This window comes from Protomyctophum parallelum (assembly GCF_964188405.1).
Source record: "Protomyctophum parallelum genome assembly, chromosome: 5".
NCBI classification, from domain to species: domain Eukaryota; kingdom Metazoa; phylum Chordata; class Actinopteri; order Myctophiformes; family Myctophidae; genus Protomyctophum; species Protomyctophum parallelum.
Genome location: NC_139702.1, coordinates 36,343,373 through 36,368,140, shown reverse-complemented (window position 1 = coordinate 36,368,140; position 24,768 = coordinate 36,343,373). Strand labels below are relative to the sequence as shown.

The 24,768-nt window shown below is 43.5% G+C and overlaps 1 protein-coding gene across 1 annotated transcript in view; it reads left to right on the top strand.

The window, feature by feature from the left end:
• LOC310858344 (multiple PDZ domain protein-like) overlaps window positions 1-24,768 on the top strand; it is a gene marked incomplete at both ends in the record, with an annotated part of 68,296 nt that overhangs the window by 2,140 nt on the left and 41,388 nt on the right. The window contains 15 exons of the mRNA XM_083764449.1: window positions 1,142-1,363; window positions 4,168-4,236; window positions 4,417-4,539; window positions 5,274-5,357; window positions 6,121-6,219; window positions 6,415-6,523; window positions 8,603-8,694; window positions 10,707-10,920; window positions 11,325-11,405; window positions 13,084-13,163; window positions 13,728-13,874; window positions 18,476-18,652; window positions 19,242-19,409; window positions 20,512-20,721; window positions 21,841-22,017. Of these exons, the coding sequence (XP_083620575.1) occupies window positions 1,142-1,363; window positions 4,168-4,236; window positions 4,417-4,539; window positions 5,274-5,357; window positions 6,121-6,219; window positions 6,415-6,523; window positions 8,603-8,694; window positions 10,707-10,920; window positions 11,325-11,405; window positions 13,084-13,163; window positions 13,728-13,874; window positions 18,476-18,652; window positions 19,242-19,409; window positions 20,512-20,721; window positions 21,841-22,017 (2,052 nt within the window). The remainder of the gene's footprint in view (window positions 1-1,141; window positions 1,364-4,167; window positions 4,237-4,416; window positions 4,540-5,273; window positions 5,358-6,120; window positions 6,220-6,414; window positions 6,524-8,602; window positions 8,695-10,706; window positions 10,921-11,324; window positions 11,406-13,083; window positions 13,164-13,727; window positions 13,875-18,475; window positions 18,653-19,241; window positions 19,410-20,511; window positions 20,722-21,840; window positions 22,018-24,768) is intronic.

Below are 24,768 nucleotides of genomic sequence, written 5' to 3'. Positions count from 1 at the left end.
TTACATGACAGCACGACGTTAGGCTAACCTTAAGATATACAGTCTGCTCTGCACACCGCCGCTATATCACATTAACTGTGTGGACTATAGAATCCACAGCGCTTGCAGCGTTGCATTCCAGGAAACTTGGCACTGGATCATGTAAAATGAAAGTATGTCTTGAAAAGGCCGGGGTTGCATGCATGATGCATATTAGAGATAGGCTTCGAAAAGATCCTCATCGTTCCTTTTAAGCATAATGCAGTACACAGAAGACAATGGCTGGCTTTGTGTTTATATAACAGAATACGGTGCAATGGAATAGAGGGCTTTATCTCAGATACTGCACCTTTTTGTTCTGTGTTCCCTATCGTTTTCCATCCCTGCCTCATTCTACGTTTATCTGTCTGTTCTCGTCTTAACGCGTTCACTTCCCTCCTCTCGCCCATTCCAAATCTTGTTTTCATCTCTGCATACACAGCACACACACAATCCCTCCCACCGCCAACGTCTCTCCCTAACCTCCTCCGCTTCTCCAGTTCCTTTCCACAACCAATGTCATCTTCTATATATCTGATGATGTGATACCACTCATACGTCCCTCTGTCTGTGGACCACAAGGACCACACATCGTGACGCGTTGTAAACTTTGTAGATCAGCTATTTGTGCAATTATTACCTTTTGTAAAGTATAAAATAGATAGAAATGCCATACATTTCTTGGTGTATTTCAGGTATTTGTCATATCTGCCCTATATGCACTTTTTCATTACAAAGCCTAAAAGGCAAACGGAAATGTAATTTCTATTCATAATGTTCCAATTTCCAATGCACAAAAACACAATTAAATCGTAAATCGCAAATATTTGTGTAACAATTAATCGTCAACCTAAAATGTGTAATCGTGACAGCCCTATTTGTACAATATGTACAGATATGTTTATTCATATGCATATTGCCAATAAAGATGTCAAGCAATGTCAATCAATCAATCCCCTCCTCACCGATCCTCTGTTTGCTTTAGACATTACAAAAGAAATCCGTCTTTTATATTCTCCATTATACTGAGACTCTCTCTCTCCTACCCCTGAGCACCTCCATGCTCATTTCATCCTATCCTTACAACCTCTCCTTCTCACCTCTTCCTCTTCCAAATTCCCAGGGGAGGGGCATCATCACCAAATCTGTGTCCTTGAATGGTGGCGCATGCGAGGGCGTGACGAAGGGCCCGAAGGCTCTAACCCACAGTGACTCCTACACGTCGGCTGTGGAGAACAGAAGGCCCAGCGCCGCCCGGACATTCAGCAGCATCTCCTCACTGGACTCACATGACCTGACCTCCCCCGACTTCTACCCGGACAATGGTGCTCACGTTGAGTCTCAGGTACCAAGGTGGCATTCATCACAGTGCAGGCGCCAGACAAGTTAGGGCAGGACAAGATGCATAACAATTTACAATTTACAATTTAGGCATTTAGCAGACGCTCTTAATCCAGAGCGACTTACATTTAAGCAAGAACAAAAGCATGGGAATACATCACATAAAAGCATTTATCATGAAACATGCGTAAGCTAAGAAGGAACAGTGGAATATCTATATGATGAAACTATACATACACTATACATAATAAACTATACATATTCACTACTATGCTATACATATGTACTATGGCGTGCTATGACTATATACAATACAATTATAGTGCTGTCTACATAACATGCTATAAGTCTGTGTCAAATGCTATCTAAGCCAACAGAAATGCTATCTAAGGGGTTAGGGAAGTGCTATGGGCCATGATGGAGTCTGAAAAGGTGGGTTTTCAGGCTACGGCGGAAGATTGGGAGTGATGCTGCAGTTCTGACTGCAATGGGAAGTGCATTCCACAGTTTTGGAGCCAGAAGGGAGAAGAGTTTGGGACGTGTGGAGCGTTGTCCCGGCGTTTTTAGTGAGGGTACTTCCAGTTTCCCTGCGTTGGCTGATCTGAGTGCGCGGGAGGGTTTGTAGGGTTCAATCATACTTGTAAGATATGGGGGAGCCATACCTTTGGTTGCTTTGAATGCCAGCATCAGAGTTTTGTATTCTGTGCGGGCAGCGACCGGGAGCCAGTGGAGGGAGCGGAGCAGGGGGGAGACATGTGAGAATTTTGGCTGGTTGAAGACCAAGCGAGCTGCTGCATTTTGGATCAGCTGGAGAGGCTTAAGTGCACATGCTGGTAGGCCATACTTGGGGAAGACCTGAGAAAAATATCTGAATTTTCTGGGTATGAGAGTTTTACAGTACCTTCATAGCCCTGAAGATGTTACAGTAACTAAGGGTGTGCTGTAGGGAAACTGAAGATGTTAAATGGAAGATGAGACTTGAAAGATGCAATCCATAGGATTTATGTCCTCCCTGGGATTTGAACCCAGGGTCCCTTGCCATGTGCAGGAGCCAAAATGTCTACCAGTGAGCTAAGATGTTAAACCGCTTGGATGTAGATTGTACAGTAAATTGTTCTTTGAGTGTCAGGAAATACCACTTGTCAACCAGTAATGCTCCTAGCCAAACTCATTTCTCAATGGAAGAGCAGAGAGACCGCACTTCCAACCACTGCAGATGTGGTAGTTGTGGAACATCCAGATGAACTTCACACTCCCTTGAGTTTGGTCTGAGTTTGGTCTTGATTCTGCCCTCTTTTGGAATGTTTCAATACTTTCTTTCTTTCTTTCTGCACATTAATGCACATTATACATACAGGAAAGTGAAATGAATCAGCTAATCATTATCTCATGTAAAAATGCCGGATTTAGCTAGAAGCTCATTTCCATCCGTATCCTTTTGAGGGGCCTAGCTATGCCCCTCCTATGCCCAGCTTTTCGTACATGAAAAGTGAAGACGCAAATTGTGATCGGCTGGAATGACATTTGTGATGATTTGTTTAGTTGAGCACTGAATGTGATGTATATGATGTATGATGATAAGCACTTCACACCGGTGAATTATTGTATTAATATATAAAAAGATCACCTCACAGCCAAACCTGTTTGCCTGTTTAGCAAGGAGGGGCAGTGTTGGGCAATATTACTTAGGAGAGTGTTACGTATTATTTATTACTCCTTAGAAAAAGTATTACATTACTTATTACTTGGAATCAAGACTAATATATTACATATTATATAATATTACATATTACTTTTGTGCGCCCCCCACCCGCAAAAAAGAGATGTACAACAACACAATATGTTTGGTCAGCTTCTTTTACAACTGAATCCAATTGTTTTGAATAATATAATATTTAGAAGAAGAGTCACCAATCAGCTTTATAAAATAAAGCAGCAATCTCTCAGTCTAGACCTTTTAAATTAAATGTTTTCAAGCCAACAGCCAACAAAACAAAAACAAAAAAGTCATATGTAATATGTGATTTCTTACAAAGTAAATAGGTATAATATTACTGTTTTGGCAGATTAATACCTTACTCGTTACTGGGAAAAGTAATAATATTACAGTAATATATTACTAGTAACTGTTACTGCCCAACACTGAGGAGGGGTAGTATAATGCAACACTGCTTCACTAGTTGTTCAGTAGTGCATAATGTTTAGAGCTAATTTCCACATTGTTCAGATGCAAATATCATCTCAATGGTACCTTTGAAACGTGGCTGTAAAATAGATCATGCAAGGTTTCTGAATTGGTTCTGACTCCCCAGTCCCCACTATCTATAGTCACTAGATGATTAATTATGGCAGAGTATATTAATACACTAGATTCCAGTGTATTAATATATCCTACTCTGAAATTATTAATCATATTCTGGGGCAAACTTTTGGTTTTGGGGAGATTTGGTTTAGAGGGCAAAAATGCACCCCGTAGAGCCCAACAAAGTACATAATAGGCACATAATAGGCACATGCCTGACAGCATGTCGCGGGTTCGAGTCCCAATCCCGGCGACCTTTGCTGCATGTCATTCCCAGTCTCTCTCTCTCTACCTTGTCTCCTGTCTATCTCCACTATGTCCTATCAATAAAGGCAGAAAAGCCCCCAAAATATCGTTCTAAAAAATGTATGAAAAGAACATGCTGATCCATCTTTAGGTTGAACTTGGGAGCATATGATCTGTGATGATACACTTAACATTGCTGCAAGGATTAGATTTGGTCTGTAACATCAATTAGTTTTTTGTTTTTTGTTTGTTTCGATCAGTACTGCACTCCACCACGAATCTCCCGAACCCTGTCGATGGGGAGAAACCTCGCAGCTATTGCACACGAGGTAAGCTTCGCTTCCATGTAAGGTCTTTGATAGAATTATGTGGGATTTACAGGATAGTGTGGGATTTATGTCTGTATGTGTATATATAGTAGTTAATCATTTGTGGCTCTCTCTCTCTCTCTCTCTCTCTCTCTCTCTCTCTCTCCCCCACGCCTCCATCTCTGTCCTCTGTTGTCTCAGAGGCGACATATAGAGATGATCCACTTGCTGAATGAAGGCGAGGGCCTTGGTTTCGGTATCATCGGGGGGAAGAGCACAGGGGTGATGGTCAAGACCATCCTCCCAGGAGGAGTGGCGGGGCGGGTACGTTCACCATAATCAACCCATAATAAATGAGCAAGGCCTCATTCACACGTACCAAACACCAAATGTTTGGTCGTTTTTTTTGTTTTTTTTGGCCACCACAATGCTTTTCCAATGTGAGTCACATGGTTTGATCAAACATTTGTGTTTGATGAGGGGGAGGGGCAGAACACCACCAGCAATCAGCAATCAAACACAAATGTTTAATCAAACCATGAGACTCCAATTGGAAAAGCATTGTGGTGGCCCAAAACAACAAGAAAACGACCAGACAATGAATGAATGAATGACGAGCAACATATTAATGTCCCTTCTTTCTCTTAAGCCCAAACCACACCAAAGGGTTGAGACGGGACGAGGACTCCCTACTGGTGTGGTTTGGGCTTTAGATGAATTTGACCGAAAACATACTTCTTTGAACGGGTTGTTTATGTTCACACAGAATGCAAACGTTTCTTGGAGACAAAGCAACATTTATAATTGGAACACGGTTGATTTTTTCTGTAGCTTCTGCATGGCATCAACTATATGAATAGTTTTATGCGGAGAAAGTAGTAGTTTCAAGTTGTTTATTCAGCCCCCGGTTGTGTGAGGGCCTTTAGGCTGTATTTAGTTATTCAGTTGTCATAAAGAATGTACAGTAAAGGTGATCTTAAAGCCATTGAAATGAAAGGAGCAACATTAAGATGTATAATGCGTTGTGTGGATAATGCTGTGGTGGTGTGGCACCACAGGACAAGCGTCTTCGCAGTGGAGACCATATCCTGCAGATCGGAGACACTGACCTCGAGGGCATGAACAGCGAACAGGTGGCCCAGGTAAGGAGGATCCAATTATGTACAGAGGTACTGTGTAGAAATATGGTGGGGCAGGGTATATACTGTACGCTCGCTGTGCTACATAGTTCACTGGCAGAGCTGTGTGACTTATTTTGCCTCTCCTCTTGGCCAGTTCACACTTTAGTCTTTAGACTTTAGTCTCAATGTGTTTTTTTACTGATTAAATAAAGGTTAAATAAATAAATACAAATAGTTCTTCTGAGTATAGGCAGCATTCCTAGTCACTGTACAGCAGTGGTTCCCAAACCTTTCAGGTCGAGACCCAAAAGAGAAAGTAGTTATCCCGGCACCCAAACTAGTGAAAATAGCAGATCTACAAGCTCACAACGTGCCGATTCGCGCCACGTTGTGAGTTTGTAGATAGGCTATTTTAACTACTTTTTAATTGTTTTTATTGTCTTTATTCATGGAGTTTTTTAGATTTGTTTGATTGTTTTTAAATTAATAAAATAATTTAAAAAAATTGAAAATTGAAATAAAAAACCATTCCTTTTTTATTATAATTTTTTTATATTTTTAAAATTGTGAAAACAGCCGATCTACAAGCTTGTAGATATGCTGCTTTCACCCTTTTGTCTGATGAAGAAGTAGGGCATTAATTAAAAAAAACAAAAACTGCCTGACCGCAACGATATCATCCTATGCTGTGGGTTTCCATGGCAGCCGTCTCTCTCTAATGGGCTCCAGTTCCACTGCCATTCACACTCGTTTCTTTCTTTCCACACGTGAATACCTGTCCCAGGTTCTACGAAACGCTGGCAGCAACGTACAGCTGCTTATTGCCAGGGATGTGGTGAAGGACGGCCATCTTTCTTCATCCATTCTGAGCCAGGACAGCAAGGTGCATGGTCTCAAAACAACAAATCAACATGTGCGTGCGTGCGTGCGTGTGTGTGTGCTTGTGAGAGAGATAGAGAGAGCCCTACCATAACAGCAGATTGAAACCATGTTGATCTCTATGTTAATTAGATCTCTATGTTAATTGTGTAATACTGGATGATGTATGTACATTATTCTACACATACATGTTTTTCAGCTCAGTGACTCATCAACAGAGGACGACTATGAGTTCAGTGTGCAGTTGACTAAAAACTCCCTGGGACTTGGATTCACCATCACCAACTACATCAGGGATCTGAACTCAGGTAATAATGTGTGTAATGGCAAAAAATAATCTTCCAAATATGAAGGATTGATTGAAGTTTTATTGAAAGATCATGATCAAAACAGAACAGACTGGTGTGCTAGAGTCCAGAGGTTCTCAATGTTTTTGGCTGGGCACCCCCAGAAATGCTTTGGCCAAGACTCTCTTTCATGCCAACTGCCATCAGACTGTACAATGCTGATGCATAAGAACTGTCTCCCCCAATGCATATTGTCCTACGATGGCCTTGGTCGTGTGTGGTTTTGGTCCACCTGAGTCTGTTGTTTTTCTGTTTGTCCAGTAGCTTTAGTTTTTTGTGTCACATTATGCTGCTGCAACGTCTCAATTTCCCCTCTGGGATTAATAAAGTATATCTCATCTCCAGTGTTGTGACTAACGCCCTTACATCGCGTTACGTTACATAACGTAATTACTATTTGCAGTAACTTGTAACCTAACGCTTTACATTCCCCATTCCATAACGGCCTTATAGTTATTGTGCGAGCGTTACCCGCGTTATGGCGTTATGTCAACTTATGTGATCAGTGAAAAAAGTCTCGCCATGCAGCTCCGTGAGTCTATCATACAAGCGTCTCTGTGCTGCTGAAGTGAAGGGGCCGGGGGCAAATAAAGTTGTGAATCGATATAATTCAACTAAACTGCGGGAGAAACACAGATGTACAAGCCCAACACGTTGGGCATTGCGACGGGTAGATAACTTGTAGATCTGCTACTTCCAGCGCAGGAAGGGCGCATGCTTTTGACGCTCTTTAACTATGCATTCAGCAGCCAGTGACAGACTCACAACACAGAAGTTGACAGAACACACGCGCACTGCAGCAGACGGAATGCACAGGCAGATCCGACACAAATTTATTGCACACATCTTTGCTTTGCCTTTCATCCACGCTTCCATAGCCTTTTAAATCTTATTTCCCATCCACGGGCACAAGCAACGTGATATCAGCAGCTGCAGCTTCCATCCGATCTGTGGTGGTGTTCTGCAGTGTTGACGAGGGAAGCTACTAGCTAGCATGGGAGCTAACGTTAGTTTCACTATGTACTTTCCATCCCCTTCCCCAACCCCTCACAGTCACACTCGCTGCTGCATTTACACGGGCAGACTGTATTGTTGCGTCTGCCCGTGTTTAATGGTCAGGGTTTCAGGCAGGTTTCAGGCAGACCTGTCAAAACGATGCACTTCCCAAAACAGACAAAAAGAGACATGCCACCACCTTAGAGTATAGGCCACCACCTATAAATTCAAACCCACCTCTGGAATATTGCTATCTCATTCCACAGTTTTTCTCTAATATAGTTGTTTTTATTTGTTTTCTCATGTTCTCCTTGAAAAGTGTCTTTAGTACTCAGAGAAGCTTTATATAAATAATATTATCACTATAATTATTACTACTTGTTTTATTGCCTATGCTTATGTAGAAAAAAAGCTCACTGCTCAGGTCAAATAGGCCTATTGATATGCGATTAAAATGAATTCATCACAACGCCTCCAATTAATTAGATGTTTTTTAATGAAGTCCCAAGTCTCCCAACCCTATTCTTTATAGATCTAGCTTAAAAAAAAAAGTTCCTATATTCGGTATTCGGTTTCGGACGTTTTTTATATATATTCTTTTTTAAAGTAAAGTAAAGTAAAGTAGTTACTTTCATAATTTAATGTAAAGTAAAGTAACAAATTACTTTTTTAGATAAGTAACGATAACTATAATTCCTTACTTTTTAAAAGTAACTTCCCCAACACTGCTCATCTCAGGAACAGCCTCCAGCAGTAAAAGGCTTGCGGGACATTGGTGTTGGGGGGGTGCTGGCGGAAACTCTGGAGGGAGACACTAGTCTCTCTCTGGTGTGATGGCACCTATAAATAAAGAATGAAGTTGATTCCTGGCATCGCAGTCCTGCTTCTTCCTGATCTGTTTAATTACTTATAGTAACATCAAAAACTTCCATTATAGGCGGGGGCCCGGGGGTTGTGTTGTGTTTATTTTGGTTTATATGTTGGTTCTGTGCAAGCTGAACCAACGTGCATGTTGTCTTCCTCAGAGCATGTTGTCTTCCTCAGACTATAGTGCTGGTGTGATGGTGAAGAGCATGGTGAAAGGCAGTGCTGTCGATCAGGACGGACAGATCCATATCGGAGACGTCGTACTGGCCGTGAGTTCTGTTTATTATATCTAATTTGTAAATGGACCAGAGTTAGCCATGAGTGAATTTCCATCTGTAGTCCCTGAGCAGGCTTTGTTTAAGGCCATGGTCCTGTCTATACTGTATGGGTTTGTTTATGGCTATGTCAGTGGTCCTCCCATGCTACTATACAGAAGTAGTTCACAAGAACAACGTTCACCGTTCGCCGTTTTTACACAAAGATATTATCGGCTGCGATCCATATCTTTCACATGCTTCACATGACTTTCACTGTGACTTTCCCTTGGCCATGGCATTTCCTGCTCATGCAGATTGTTCATGCGGCGTTCGTTTTATGCACCGTTGTATGTGGCGTCTACTTTTGAGTACAAACATACACAGAGAACCCTGCTCTAACAAAAACGTTATCTCCTCTCTGGAGGAAAGTACCTGGTTAGTTGACTTGGCTTTGAAATGTGCTCTCTGCTAAATCGATTTTAATATCCCACAAATGTGCACGGGTTGCAACTTTTACTAGTTTCATCCAAACCAATTAGAGTTTTTTTTTAGCTGATGAAGGAGAAATACCGTGGCTTTTTTTCCTTCCTCCTTTCTGTCTCCTTGTTCAGCTGCTTAGTTCCTTCTTTATTCTTTGAAATAATATATTTTTTTATTTCATTACAACTGATCCCTCCCTTGTTTCCCCTCATCTCTCCCTTGTTTCCCCTCCTTCCTTCCTTCCTTCCTTCCTTCCTTCCTTCCTTCCTTCCTTCCTTCCTTCCTTCCTTCCTTCCTTCCTTCCTTCCTTCCTTCCTTCCTTCCTTCCTTTCTTCCTTCCTTCCTTCCTTCCTCCTTCCTTCCTCCACATCATGTCTCCTCTCCCCCTCCTCTGACATGCCTCCTCAACCTCTCCACATCATGTCTCCTCTCCCCTCCTCCTCCTCCTCCTCTGACATTCCTCCTCAACCTCTCCACATCATGTCTCCTCTCCCCTCCTCCTCCTCCTCCTCTGACATTCCTCCTCAACCTCTCCACATCATGCCTCCTCCTCCTCTGACATGCCTCCTCAACCTCTCCACATCATGTCTCCTCTCCCCTCCTCCTCCTCCTCCTCTGACATTCCTCCTCAACCTCTCCACATCATGTCTCCTCTCCCCTCCTCCTCCTCCTCCTCTGACATTCCTCCTCAACCTCTCCACATCATGCCTCCTCCTCCTCTGACATGCCTCCTCAACCTCTCCACATCATGTCTCCTCTCCCCTCCTCCTCCTCCTCCTCTGACATTCCTCCTCAACCTCTCCACATCATGTCTCCTCTCCCCTCCTCCTCCTCCTCCTCTGACATTCCTCCTCAACCTCTCCACATCATGCCTCCTCCTCCTCTGACATGCCTCCTCAACCTCTCCACATCATGTCTCCTCTCCCCTCCTCCTCCTCCTCCTTCTCCTCTGAAATGCCTCCTCAAGCTTGCAACCCCTCATGCCCTCTACATGTCTCTCTAAGCTCTCTATACTGTTCAAGGTTGAAGAATTCACGGTTAAAATAATTAACAGTTCACCAGCTTATTGTTCTTTTCCCTGACCTGTTCATTTCTATGCCTGATGATGGTCTGGGGAAATATGCTGTTTAGCAATCTACTGCCCAGTGGCTCTGAGGCTATACGAAGCCACTTGCCCCTTGGTTACTTTGTGGCACAATGAAATGTAAATTATTTGAAGCTGATGAATTGAAAATGGAGGACCCCAATGGAAACGAGCCTCAGTGCTTTCTTGGGTTTTTTAATCCTCTCAGCAGACCTTGTATATTGAACTGTACATTCATGTGCTTATTCTCCAAACTGTTAATACAAATTTCAATCAATCAACTACAAACACACCACGTTGCATTGCATCGCGCCGTGTTGTGAGCAGGTAGATCTGCTATTTTCAGAATTGTCAACATTTCTTTGAAAAGTTTTGCCTAAATCGGGACGCCCATGCTTAACCCTCATGCCCCCATGCTTAAACCACATGCCCCCATGCTTAACCCTCTTCATCCATGCAGGTGGACGGGGTGAGCCTGCAGGGCTGCAGCGAGCAGCGGGCCATGGAGGTGCTGAGCAGGACTGAGTCCTCAGTGAGGCTGAGGCTGCTGCGGAGGGCCTGCAATCTGAGGCACGTCCTGCCCCCGGCCCCGCCCCTGCAACACTTCAGACACTCGCACAGCCTGCCCGAGGGCGCCCCCTACAGGGCGGGCCTTAACAACACCCAGGAGACAGGTATATATTACTGTCAGTGGAGGGGAGTGTGGTAACCTGGCATGGTCATGCAGACTATACTGATAATAGTCTGAAACTTGAGTGGAAGATTTATTTCCAGGGGGCGGTTACAAAGAGATTCTAACACCACAGCAAAAAAGTATCACTTTGAATAGTGGGCTCTTATTGGTCACCCACAGCTCTGGGGTTAGCGGAATGTAATTCGAGTGAGGAGTGTCAGACCAATCTTCAAAGGGATTTATTTTCCTGTGGCATACATGTATGCGTCTGGTGTGGCAGTGTGGCAGTGGCAGTTGTTGGACAGTTGTTTTTTTGCAACCAAAATCAAATGTCTGTGCGTGCGGGCATACGTGCTGTATTTTTGTGCCTGCCCATGTCAAAACATGCCTTTTCCCATCACCCAGGACAGGGACTCCGCTCTCTGCGTGAAATCGCCCGACAAGCAGAGTACGCCAGCAGACGACCGTGGCACCACTCCAGCAACGGTAACCCTTCTTGCACTTTCACTGCACTGCAGTCAGATCTCCAGAGACTGACTCTTTTTATTGGCTCATTTGGCTCAGAGCGCAGTAATGCCTTATTTCTACCAGGTTGTGCGCCGAAAGCAAGCTGATCTACAAGTACAGTAGGCCTGTCACAATTAGATAACCGTCTGTAATCGTATATATTTGAGATAATCGCAATTATTTTGTCATAATCGTCATAAGCGTTTCCATGTTGAAAAATGTTCATACATAAAAAAAATCTGAAATATCAGATCTACAAGCTTACAACGTGGCACTTTGTGGCGTGTTGTAAGCTTGTAGATCAGCTATTTCCACTAATTATTTCCCTTTTTTGTAAGTATTAAAATAATGAATATGTAATTTCTTTGTATATTTCAGTTATTTGTCATAACTGCCCTCTGCATTTTTTGATTACCACGTAAACAGAAATGTATTGTTTATTTATACAGTATGTTCCAATGTTCAATGCCAAAAACACAATTAAATAGTTAATCGCAACTTACATTTCTAATCGTGACAGCCCTACATATATCTAATCTCATCTAAGCTCAACAGCGGGTCGGAAGTCGACGCTGTGAGCTTGTAGATCGGCTAATTTCCGACGCGCGGCCAATCAGCCTTAATGTGGCAGTCAAGCATGCTACTTGACGGGGAGTCTATTTATAGCCCTGAACAGTGGTGTGTTTATGCAGCTCATTGCAGATGATCGGTCTCTCACCACGCCTGCATGCATGGCTTTATTTAGATAAGGATGTTTGGCTCTGATTAGAGAGCACTTCATAATGAGCCCCGATGGCAGGCAGCAAGACATCTTAGATGTGTGAGAAAGGCATCGCAGCTGGGTTCTCACAAACCTAAGATGAGTTCTTATATTTTGTGTCTGTGTGTATTCAAGCCCTGGTTTTGCCAGGAGGAGATAATAGTGGTGTCTTCCCAGCTGAGGCTTTATTTTCATTTGGGAGTTATTTGTTATGAATTGGTGTGTGCAAGTGCGTGCGTGCTATCCCCATGGAGATAAAACATCCTCTCAAAGATATTACACCAGACAAGTGTGCCTTATGGGGAAAGAAGTAAAGGTGTTTGCACGCTGGTTCGTTTTTTCGGCTGGTTGGTCAAGCAGATAATTATGTAATTGTTATATAACTTATCTAACTGTTTAAAGGTACTTTCAGACGGGCATCATTTAACTCAGATGTTGTCGCCTGGATCTAGCGTAAAATAATTAATCTAATCAGAATCCAGGTCTGGTGAGTCGCGGGCATGTGTATGAAACGAGCACGCGCGTGACAATTTCACGGGGCCGCGCCCACGTAAATACGCTTGCGCTGTCGCTCCTCGACTTCTCTGCGCGTACAGACAAAAATTGCATTAATCGCTGCCCGTTTGAAAGGATCTTTATGGGAATTTTCTCCTGCAGAATTTAACAATTAAGAACAAAGCTAAAGTAGGTCCAACATACTGTACCTGCGAACTGCATGCAGGAATGACTTTAAGAAAACTACGGCCTTCTACACGCATGTAGTTTGTGTGAGTCATATGGTGAATAAAAGCTGGTTGATACTTGAAGGGTGAGTGGTACTGTAGTCGAGGCTGACTGTGTGTGTGTGTGTGTGTGTGTGTGTGTGTGTGTGTGTGTGTGTGTGTGTACACCTTACAGGAGTAAAGTTGACGCCGGCTGAGGAGGAGGACGTGAGGAAGAGGTGGCAACATGCTGTCGGGCCTCCATACCAAGTTGTTGTATGTCCCCCTCCCTGTTTTTATCCCATTTAAATGTTAAGCAACAGCAGTGTAATGTCAATATAGTCAACCCCATCTCCCCCAGACACTGTGAAACAGCACCGACTGCAATTCCGTACATACACGCCTAGAAAACTGTTATGTCTAAACCACTGTACTTAAGTAACATTTTGAGGTACTTTTCTTTACTGGAGTATTTTCTATACCTTTGCTTCTACTATTATTACAAAGCACACTAACCACTTCAGCCCTATATATATTTTGGCCATTTGAAAATAGCAGATCTTCAAAAGATTTATTTGAATACATTTTTAACTTGTAAAATGGGACATTCTGCACAATAATTACTTTTACTTTTGGTACTTTAAGTATATATTGATACCAATACTTTCCTACGTTTACTCAAGTAAATGATGTGCCCCGGACGTTTACTTGTAACAGAGTATTTCTACATTGCAGTAGTGATATGTTTACTTAAGTACAAAATGTGAGTACATGTTCCACCACTGTCCTTATGTCAACTCATAATCTCTGTCTTCCCTTCGCCCCCCCCCCCCCCCCCAGGTGTGCCAGTTGGAGCGTGTCAGTGAGACAAGTGGCCTGGGCATCAGTCTGGAAGCGAGGGCTGGGCACCACTACCTGTTCTCCGTTTTGCCTGAGGGCACGGTGGGACAGAGCGGCAAGATCTTCGCTGGAGATGAGATACTGGAGGTGATCATGTCGAGAGAGAGAGAGAGAGAGCGAGAGAGATAGAGAGAGAGAGTCCGGCAATTAATCATTTAGCCCAGTCATTTTTGATCAACGTCCATTATTTATGAGCCACGCACCAACCACCATTTGACATTTTGTTGTCGTTGGATACGATTTTGTCCACAATTCCATGCTGTATTGATGTGGTACCATAGGAGAGACAACAGGCTGATCAAAATAACAATTATTCTACTAATTCCAATCATTCTCGAATTGTGTAGGCTTCTTGTAAATGTAGTAATGCAGTTGTTTAACAATAATGTAACCCTTACGGATCCATCTGGTTTAATTTTACACTCTCAAGAGTTAAAAGATCTAATAAGGGTCTATTTGGTTACCAAGTCTCCATCATTTAGCTGGGGACCACCTGAAACCCCCTTCAAGGTCCCCGGACCACTGGTTGAAAACCATGGATTTCAATATATTTCATTGTTATCTCTGCCAGGCCAAAGGCTGGAAATTATGTATTTTTTGTGTGTGTCTGTCTGTCAACCAGCTTTTTGATATTCCTTAACATTTGACTATCTGACTTCTAAAATAATTAGAGACTATTTTGTACGAATGTGTCTATAGAACGCATCTCCAACAGCACTTCCACTTCTGCCCCATAGGGTGTGCCAGAAATGTGAAAAGGTGAACTGTGTGTTGTACAATAGAGAGAGTATGCACATGCATCACTTTCCCACCGGGACACGCCCCTCTCATCTAGACTGAGTGGGAAAACATTGAGCAGCATGGAGTGTTGGGGTTTGGAAGAAATCACTCAACGGTCCTGTGTACCACCCGTTTCTTTTTTTTTTAATGATTTGTACTTTATTAATTTTCTTTTATATATATATAAAACATTGACATGGACAAAACACAACCAAAGAAATACATAACACAACAAACACATAACAAAACAAAACAATATTACAGATGCACAGAAGTATCCCGCAGTCCACCCCAGCCCCAATTCCAGACATATTTCTTCAATGTATTTTTCCAACGTTGCAGCCCGTTCAGAGCTCACTCCATTTTAAGTCATAGTCGTCCTTTCTATTGAGCAGCCTGTATGACAGTCGCTCGTAAGCGGCCAATAGTCCCATGGAGGCGTCCCAAAGGGACGGTGCAGGTGCAGATGGAGCCTTCCAGTCCTTGACCAACAGCCTCCTACCTGACATGATGGCCGTTTGTATCCATTCAGCTAAAGGAGGAGCAACGTGCCTCAATGTGGCAGGATCCCACAGAATGAACAGACTGGGTGAAAAAGGAATGTGTAGGCCCGCTATTCTCTCCAGTCTTTCATGTATAGCGGTCCAATAATCCTGAATTTTGGAACAGCCCCAAAGCATGTGTATAAAGCTAAATTCCATACCCAAAATCTCGGCCACTCGCTCACTCCCACTCGGTCACTCGGGGTCATTCCAGCGTGACCCGGAAATGGTTCACGTTCCAATTGTTAAAGTGCTCCATCGAGGAGGAGAGTGGAGTCGAGTGGAGGAGCCAAGTGGGCTCTCCGAGACCGCATAGAGCGAGTGTATATCAGGTGCAGGCTCGGTGGGGTATTTTGTCTCCTCGCAGTGGATTTCCACATCACGTGTACATGTTTTTTTCCTTCTCCAGTGACATAAGTCCGCCTCCTCCACATGTGGCACAGAAAACACTGCTTGAAACCCCGATACTACTATGCACCCTCCCTCCCCCCATCCACTAGCTGCCGGCCGGCTGAGTCGCTGACCAAACACACACATGCACGCACTGTGCGTGCGTGCGCACACACTAAAAAGCTTTGCTGTTTGTTGAAGAGAAAGAGACACATTTTCGCTGAATGATTCTGAATAGAGCTTCAGAATGATAAAGTAGCCTATCTAGCCTATGTGAAAGTGAAAGTACCATAACAAGCCACTGGCTTTATTGCGTTGTGTGATATAAGCATAATAAAAGTAGGATATATAAATTAGGCCAGCTATATTGTGCGCACCTCAAAAGCTATAGTTAATTTATCTCTGTGCATGCCTGAATGCACTATGAATGACGGTGACAAAAATGTATTTATTTATATGTGGACTGAACTGAATATGTACTGTAAGTCAGAGAGACTACACCTAATTCCTGTTATAGTGTCCGTTATTTGCAAAGGTCGGAGGAGGACTGACAGGAGGGGGGGTGATTTATACGTGTGCGCATCCTGGTGCTTATTCACTATTTCAGGAATAAATAGCCTTGCCTTGCACATGTTACCAATACATACACATTGGCCTCGGTTACATGCACAAAATGATGAATTGTCTATTCTGTAGTGTAGAGCTGTACGGCTCTGTTCGGAGTTCCAGTGATCCAGCTGTGTGACACTGTATTGTTCCACCACTTTTGCTTTGGCAATGTAAACGTATGTTTTCCCATGCCAATAAAGCCCTTTGAATTGAATTGAATTGAATTGATACACGTCATTAGTGATCGCGGAATGTGCCGTCGCTTTGAAATGACAGCGTAGTACATTCCGATTCTAGAGGAAAATACGACCACAACTCTGTCCTCGCATCGAATCCTCTCCTCCTCCTCTCCTCCTCGCTGGGGGCGGAGCCGAGGAGCGAGTGGAGGACGCGAGGTGAGTGAGCGAGTGTGAAAGTTGCGTTATTGGAATTTAGCTTAAGTGTACCGTCTTTATCCTGACACCTCCAGCATTCAGGACCATCAGTCAAGCCGACCCTAAACAATCTCGATGGTGTCCAATATATTCCATTTATAATTTTGAATTGAATCAACCTTGTACGTAGTTCTCTTGACATTTTCTTTCCATTCCTAAGAATTCTAGCCCAATCTCCATCTGATATTGTAATTCCTAAATCCCTTTCCCATGGCAACTTGGATGTGGATTTACACTGGTCATCCAGTGTCCCAATCCGAATATCTCCACTGTGTCAATTTTAGGGGGGGGGGGGGTGATGTGAGAGAACCAAAGGTTTTCTCCAATAGCTGTCTCAGTCATAAGTACTGCCAGAAGTGATTATGTGGTAGGCCAAATTCTGTTCTTAATTCTTCAAATGTACCACCCGTTTCTAAATTGCACATAATGCAGGAGGCCGCAGGACGTTGCGTTATTGAAAACGAGCGCTTCCAAACTCTGACACTGACTCATATCACCTACAAGGAATTTCTTGACAGAAAGTAGCTCATGACATGTCTATGGTGGTTGCAGATAGAAAGAGGATAATTCATGTGCCCATGAGGCATTATCTTACTAGATGCCCAAACCACCTCAACTGTCTCCTTTCTATGTAAAGGAGCAGCGGCTCTGCTCCAAGTCTCTCACGGATGACTGAGCCTCTCACCTCATCCCTAAGGGAGATGCCAGCCACCCTCCAGAGAAAACTCGTTTCAGCCACTCGTATCCCCAATCTTGTTCTTTTGCTCGTGACCCACATTTCACGACCGTAGGTGGGAGTAGGAACAGTAGATCGAGAGCTTTGCCTTCTGGCTCAGCTCTCTTTTCATCACGATGGTGCAGCAGCAGTACACATTCTGCTGCAATACCATTGCAATGGTACAATGCCGCGCCTGCTGCTCCGATTCTCCAGCTAATCTCACGCTTCATCTTCCCTCTCTCAATCGAGACCCCGGGATACTCGAGCTCCTTCTCTCTGGGGTAAGGGCTCACACCTTATACTGGGGTGGGCAATCCACCAGTTCCCTGCTAAAAAATGGCCTCAGGTTTACTTTGTAATTTCTCAAAATTGACGTTTGTATTACTTCCATTAGCTGGTTGCCGTGCTTTGGCAGCCTGCTCTATCTACTTTGTTATTTTTATGTCAATTTGGAAATACATTCCCCCTCTGATTTGTGTTTCCAGCCTGGCCCTGTAAAAACATAATAATGAAAAGGAACAGGCCAATGGAGGAAAGGCTGTGAGAAAGGATGCTGATCGTTAATGCCTTGTGTCAGTTTCTTTCCATTAAAACACACAATGCCAAAACATCTTCACTTGCATCAAACACGCACGCACACACACACGCACGGAATGCAGTCAGTGTGCTATGTATGTAATAAGTTGGTGTAATTTTTTGAGGGGCGCCGGCCCCACGTCTGGCTTTTAGAAATGACGTCATGTGGCAGTCAAATCTATGGAAATGTTATGGTTTAATGTTTGCTTAACAAACAGCACCCCAGTCTTTAAATATTTTGCTTTAAATACATCATTCTTCATAAGTAAGTAGCCTTGCCGAGCCATGGGGCCCATAGGGCAGGAGCCTATCTCCTGTTTCTGTAGCATGAGGCAGCTTGATGTACAAGTACACCCCCTGGACATGACACTAGTATGTTGCAGGGACTTACCCCCAACCCTTGATGCTGAGTGTCAAGCAGGGAGGAACTGGGTCCCATTTTTAGAGTCTTTGGTATGACCAGGGATTGAACTCCCAGTCTCAGGGCGGACACTCTAACCACAAGGCCACTGAGCTCGTATCATTCATCATTCTTCATACATACTTCATACATCATGCTAAAAGGCTAGTTTTGTATTAACATATGAACAATGAACATGCCTTTTCTAAACATTCATTGTACCCGTTCTTCATTGCCAGGTGAATGGGATCCCTCTGATTGGGGAGACACACAAGGAGGTGGTGGACATCCTGAAGGAGCTGCCCGTGTGTTTGTGCATGGTCTGCTCACGCATCATTCCGCCCGCACCTCCTGACAGCGCCCACCAAGACGTCCCGCTCACTCTGAAAGAGCTGCTGGCTGAATTCAACGAGAAGGTGAGTGCATGGATGGGGGGGGGGAAAGCAAGAAAGGAAGGGAAGAAAGACTGAATTATAATGGACTGAATCATTTAAACATTGCTTACCGTGTATTACAGTTGCATTTATATTCTGGGGGAGAGCCAAGAATGGGGACGCCAATTGTTCCTTGAGGGGGTTCCAGGTGGTTTCATGGTTGGTAAAAATGTATCGAAACGTTTAATTAATAAACCAGTGGAGCTGAGTTATTCCTTACCAGTGTTGCAGACTCTATTTCTTTCTCTTGTACTGCCGTTTGTCCAGCACCTGGGCTATAGTGGATGTGCATGCTCTATTACCTTTGTTAGTTTCCTAAATGCACCCTTACAGGTCTGTATCTCTGAGAGTGTACAAATGGAACCAAATGGGCCCTTACAGGTCCTTTTTTAAGGGTTATGGGGGCCTGTGGACTTATTAATGCATATTAAACTAGGAGTCCTTGAAATGAAACAACGTTTGAGAATCACTGCTCTAGAGGGGTACTGTATACGTGTTTACAATATCAAACAATTCAAGTGCTCTTCTATTGTGAACTAATATCCTTCCCTGTGGCCTTGCTTTGTCCCAGTTGGACCGGGGCTGTGTTATTCCCTGCCCTACGGCGGAGGACATCACCAAGCGTGGCGTGGCGCTGGCCTCCATGTCACCCCCTCTGGCCATGTGGGAGAGAGAGACCCAGGAGGTAGAGCTGGAGAAAGGCGAGTCCGGACTGGGCTTCAGTATCCTAGACTACCAGGTCAGCAGTGTTGATTTTATCTGTATTAGACATCCACTGGTAGCATTAACTTTAGAGCACTGGTTCACAAATAGTTAAAAATCACCATTTTCTCACCATTTTCACCATTTTCCTGCATTTAAAAATCACACTCATGTGAAGTAAGGGGCGCTCTTATCATTATTCATCATCATAAATCATCACATTCCGTGCTCAGTCAATAAAATCATCATGTGTATCATGTGATACACATAGACACACAAAACTGGGCATAGGAGGGGTTAGCGACTTAAAAAAATTAATGAATTAATTTATTAATACGTTTAGGTCCCGGGCAAACGTCTGGCCTCTCCGTTGGGTCACAACCTGAAAGGTTTGGGAAGCACTGCTTTAGAGTGTGCATGATGTAAATATGTGTGCCCAGACTCTGGGACTGTTCTCTCAGGTAACAACCCAGACTAGAGGATGTATATTTTATTACACATGGGACCCATGCCAAGGGATTGACCACTTTCCACCTGCTGGCCCTTATTTTGGGCCTGTTATTATAAGCCAAATGTTTTTAAATAGATAATTAACAAAATAATCTAAATTTTCTTCTTTAAGAAATAAATAAATGTAAGTTATCCCAATGCGTTGTCTAATAATTGTAAATTACCCTATTCTTCTGAATATAAGACCATGTTTTTTATCCAATGGAAATATCATAAAATACTGCGTCCTATTATAATCGGGGACTAGACTATTTGACATTCAATGTTCTTTTTCCACAAATGAGTCTTCAAAAATGTGGGTCATCTTATAATCAGAGTTGTCTTATATTCGGCACAATACGGGCATACGCAACAAATGCTGTACTGTATATATGTCTTTCTCTTAACCCATTTTGGGCGGGAACCCCTTTTGGTGTTTTAAACATTATGTTATAATTTAGCTATTGAAAAATAGCAGATCTACAAGCTCATAGCGCGCCACTCGGTGGCGCGCTACGAGCTTGTAGGTCTGCTATTTTTGAAAAATCGTGAAAATATTTAGAATATATTTTTTTAACTTCGAGGTCAGGCCTAAATGGGTTAATTTCTCTATTGTTCACAATGTGTGTTCATCTTACCAAACTGTATAGGATCCGGAGGATGCCAGTAAGACGGTTCTGGTGATCCGGTCGTTAGTTCCCGGGGGCGTGGCGGCCCGGGACGGCCGCCTGCTGCCTGGTGACCGGCTGGCGTCCGTTAATGACACCCACCTGGAGGGCTCCAGCTTGGACTACGCTGTACACGTCTTAAAATCCACCCGCTACGGCCCTGTCCGCATCGCCGTGGCCAAACCTCTGCCGGTATGTGACATGTGTGATGTGTCATGATTTACATATTATGATAGCCCATTATAAGACCCGAAAACAGATTCTACAAAATGTCTTCTAAAAATCCTGACGGTATTCTGAAAGACCTATGTTTTTAAGTCAGTGGTACTCAACCTATTTCATGTCACAGACCACCAGAATGATTATGTATTTGGCCGCCGACCCCCATCTGAAAATATGTTGTTCCAGGGACCCCCCCAGTAGAAGATATGAGTTAAAAATGTTCACTGTGAAATAACATATATATTCAAAGATTAGCACACGCTTTCATGATTTAAAAATAAATAGCAGATCTACAAGCTCGTAGCGCGGCACTCGGTGTCCTGCTATGAGCTTGTGGATCTGCTATTTTTCAACATATAAAGTATAAAATAATGGTTAATGACATAGTAAAATGTGGAAAACGAGTGGTATTCCCCTTTAATAGCGTCCCCGGTTTGGGACGAACAGTTGCGATCTACAAGCTCACAATGCATGGCAACGCAGCAACATGTTGTGAGTTAATTTTGTAGTTTGGCTATTTTCAGCAAAGAGATTGTGTGCGGAGGGGAAAAAAGAGCGGGCCTGACGAACAAGGTTAAAGTGGTTCAAATGCATAGTGTATATTGTATTTCTTTCTTGCCTTTGGGTCCTTTTTATTACATTCTCAGAGATAACACTGAGGATTTCACTGTGCACATGCCAATTGGCATTTTGGAATGAATGTGAAACTGATATGTCACGCTTACGAAACTCACAAAAAAGCCATTTCCGTCCACAGAAATACCACATCATTATTACTTTCTAGCAGTTTGTCTCTTGAATAGGTTGTTTTCTTCTTCCTTGTGTTGTGGACTGTGGCCTAGTAACGAGGCACACAGCATCTAGTTTCAGGGCGCCTGCATTTTTAATGCTGCTGAGAGGTGAACACAATGCTAGACCACACTACAGGAGGAGAGAGAACAGGAGAGGACTAGAGGGTGTCTAATTCACATTCCACCGTTGGAAGAAGCCAATTTTTTAGAACCACACAGACATTACTTTCTGTCTCCTTTGGTACTTATTTGGTTGTAAAGTTGTAACCTTGAAACTCTTGGATGCCTCTATGCACAGCTGGAGCCTTGTGGAGACGTGATTCCTATCTCTGAGAGGAACGCATGGGCTTCCTGCGATGGCACTGACGGACACGTTCAAGTTAGCCTGCTAGCCGAGGCAGGCGAGGCTAGAGCAAACACCACCGCCTCCAGCTCTGACGATAACACCATCACTCAGCAGAGCGACCCTATAACGGTATGTAGCACATCATGCATGTACTGCATATCTATGGCAGAAACTATCTTTGTATAGTTACATTGTTGGATGGTTTTGTACTTACAATGGTGTTGAGTGGCGCTTCTATTTTAAATAGAATTTTAAATATATTTTAGAATATTTTAAATTGAAATTTGTGGCCTATGATGACAAAATAGGGTAATCAAGTTAAAAGTATAGTTAAAAGGACATCTCAGGTCTTGGAACATGTTGAATGTAAGCCAGGGCTACAGTATTGCTTTAGTGGTTCATGAAGGGGTGGCGGTGGCTCAGGGAAGGCCAGATGGGAACCGCAATGTTGCCAGTTCGAACCCGGGCTCCCCCAGAGTTGGTCTCGAAGTGTCCTTGAGCAAGACACTGACTGAACTCCTAATTGCTCCCGATGTGCAGGTTGGTGCCTTGCATGGTTTCCTCATCAGGGTGAATGTAATGCACAATCTATGTAAAGCACCTTGGATAAAGGTGCTATATAAATGCACCATTTACCATTTAGAAAGAAAGAAAGAAAGACAGACAATTGCTATTCTCATTCAAGTAAACATTGCTTCATGAAGCACTGGCTTCTGCACATTATGCCGTTATGTGTCGTCGGGCAATATTATTATCATGGAAATGAGCATTGACTTTGTGTATGCAAGTCAGAGGGCTGATTCATTATACTGCAGGCTTACAGTGGCAGCGGTTTTAAATGATCCAATATTCTTAATCTCACACTGTCCATATGATGACAGTGTCACAATGCTCATTGCCATGCTGTTCTATGGTGGTGATTTCTTAGCCTCGCTAAGGAGATTACCAAGAGGATTGGCTTTCTATATCCTCTCACGTTGTGCGGCGTGCTCAGGGCATACTGTCTCAGTATCACTGTGTCGGGTGCAGAGTCCCGGAGAAAGTGCTCTGTGTCATTGACTTGTTCCTCCATTGTGACTCCAGTCACTGCTACTGAGGCGGTCTTTTGTTCATGCCATTCGCTTAATTGTGAACAATTACCTGCTGATTAAACTGCTTTGTACAGAGTCTCCTGGAGATAGCTATCTACATGATGCCACAAGCACACAGCCACGCACACACGGTCGCACCCACCCACGCACACACGCACGTGCACGCACACACACACGCACGCACACAGCTACTCATTACAGTATATTTTCTCACTCGATGGAGACAGGCCTGTTTGGAAGGCAGCCTCAGAACCTCTGTGCTGCTTGTAGTTTGTGTACTGTCGGTTCAAAGAGGATCTCCTCAATGCCCTCGACGGTATGTTTTTCTGCAATGGCTCACGAAACCAAAATACACTCCAGTCTACTCTACAGTATGTCTGTGGATGTTGTCGTGCCAATGTTATACTGCTGTCTGATAAATGAACCACAGGTCGTTTTAAGCTCACAAAGTGTTGTGAGCTTGTATATTGGTTATTTTTTGGAGAGGAGTTTTGTTGTAGAGGAGGAAAGGTGCATAACAAGTATAGAGCCATGGGGGATCCCGGGCAACAAAGTAAATAGGGTTTTTTCTTAACTAATGATTGATCTGAATTCTGAACCCTCCTGGTGTATACTGGATTAGTTTGATCCTGAATGTTGAATGGTACCAGCTCTAGCTGCAACCTGGATGAGGACCACGACTCGGCACCCATTGAATTTCACACTTAAAGTCTCTCAGTCTCTTGGTGTACTTTTTAGGTCGCTTGCACACTGCTGTTTTTTAGCGACTTTCTTTCCCGAAAAACGTGTCCAGTCTGCAAGGACATTTAGGCTTACTTCAAAGTAGAGCCATGCGTCGGAAGCGGGATGTTGCGGGAGTGGGCGGTATTTAAATACCTGCGGGCGGGAGCAGGCGGTCAAGATAAAAGGGATCTCCATCCCTGATGATGTCACGTGATGTCACATAGCCATATATGGTCATGCCTGGGGGTGACTAAATAACGAACTAACGGACTGACGGGAAGGGAAATGTATGTTTTCATAGTAAATGTGACCTGTGGTCACATTTAGGCCTACCTATAATATATGTCCAGTCGCAATATAAACACTTCCACTCTATCTGTGACTGTGAGCAACTCCTCATACAAATAAACAACCCCTCTCTCATGCACGCCTGCTCAATTTCAGCAATTGTTTGGGTAAATGTAAAAAAGAAAATCGATCTCAATGGAAATATTGCTGGTTTAGCGGGACTGAACGATAACATTGCAGGATGGTGCCGGACTAAACATTCTTGGACTCAATGTTTTGTTGTGGGTGGCGGACAGACGGTCACTGCGGGTGGTCAGAAATGAAATCATTGCGGGCGAGCGGGTGGGAGTGGTCAGACATCCAACAGGAGCGGGAGTGATTAATAAAACACTCGTGTGCAGTGCTCCACTTCAAAGACATATTTTTTTCTTGCAATCAACTATCATGATAGACAGATATACTTCACCAAGGTTATTTTGATAGTGCACCCTTTATTGATTTCATTATCAGAACTAGACATTTTATCTTAGAGTACTTGTGTACTTCCAACACACACACACACACACACACACACACACACACTCTTATAATCATACATCATCATTCTGGCCAATCACTTGGCATCCTCACTTTTTAAGGCACACACACACACGCACGCACGCACGCACACACACACACACACACACACACACACACACACACACACAAAGCTGGGCATATGAGGGGCTAGCGCCCTTCAAAAAGGTAGACGACAAACTTTTTTTTTGTCCCAGTTTTG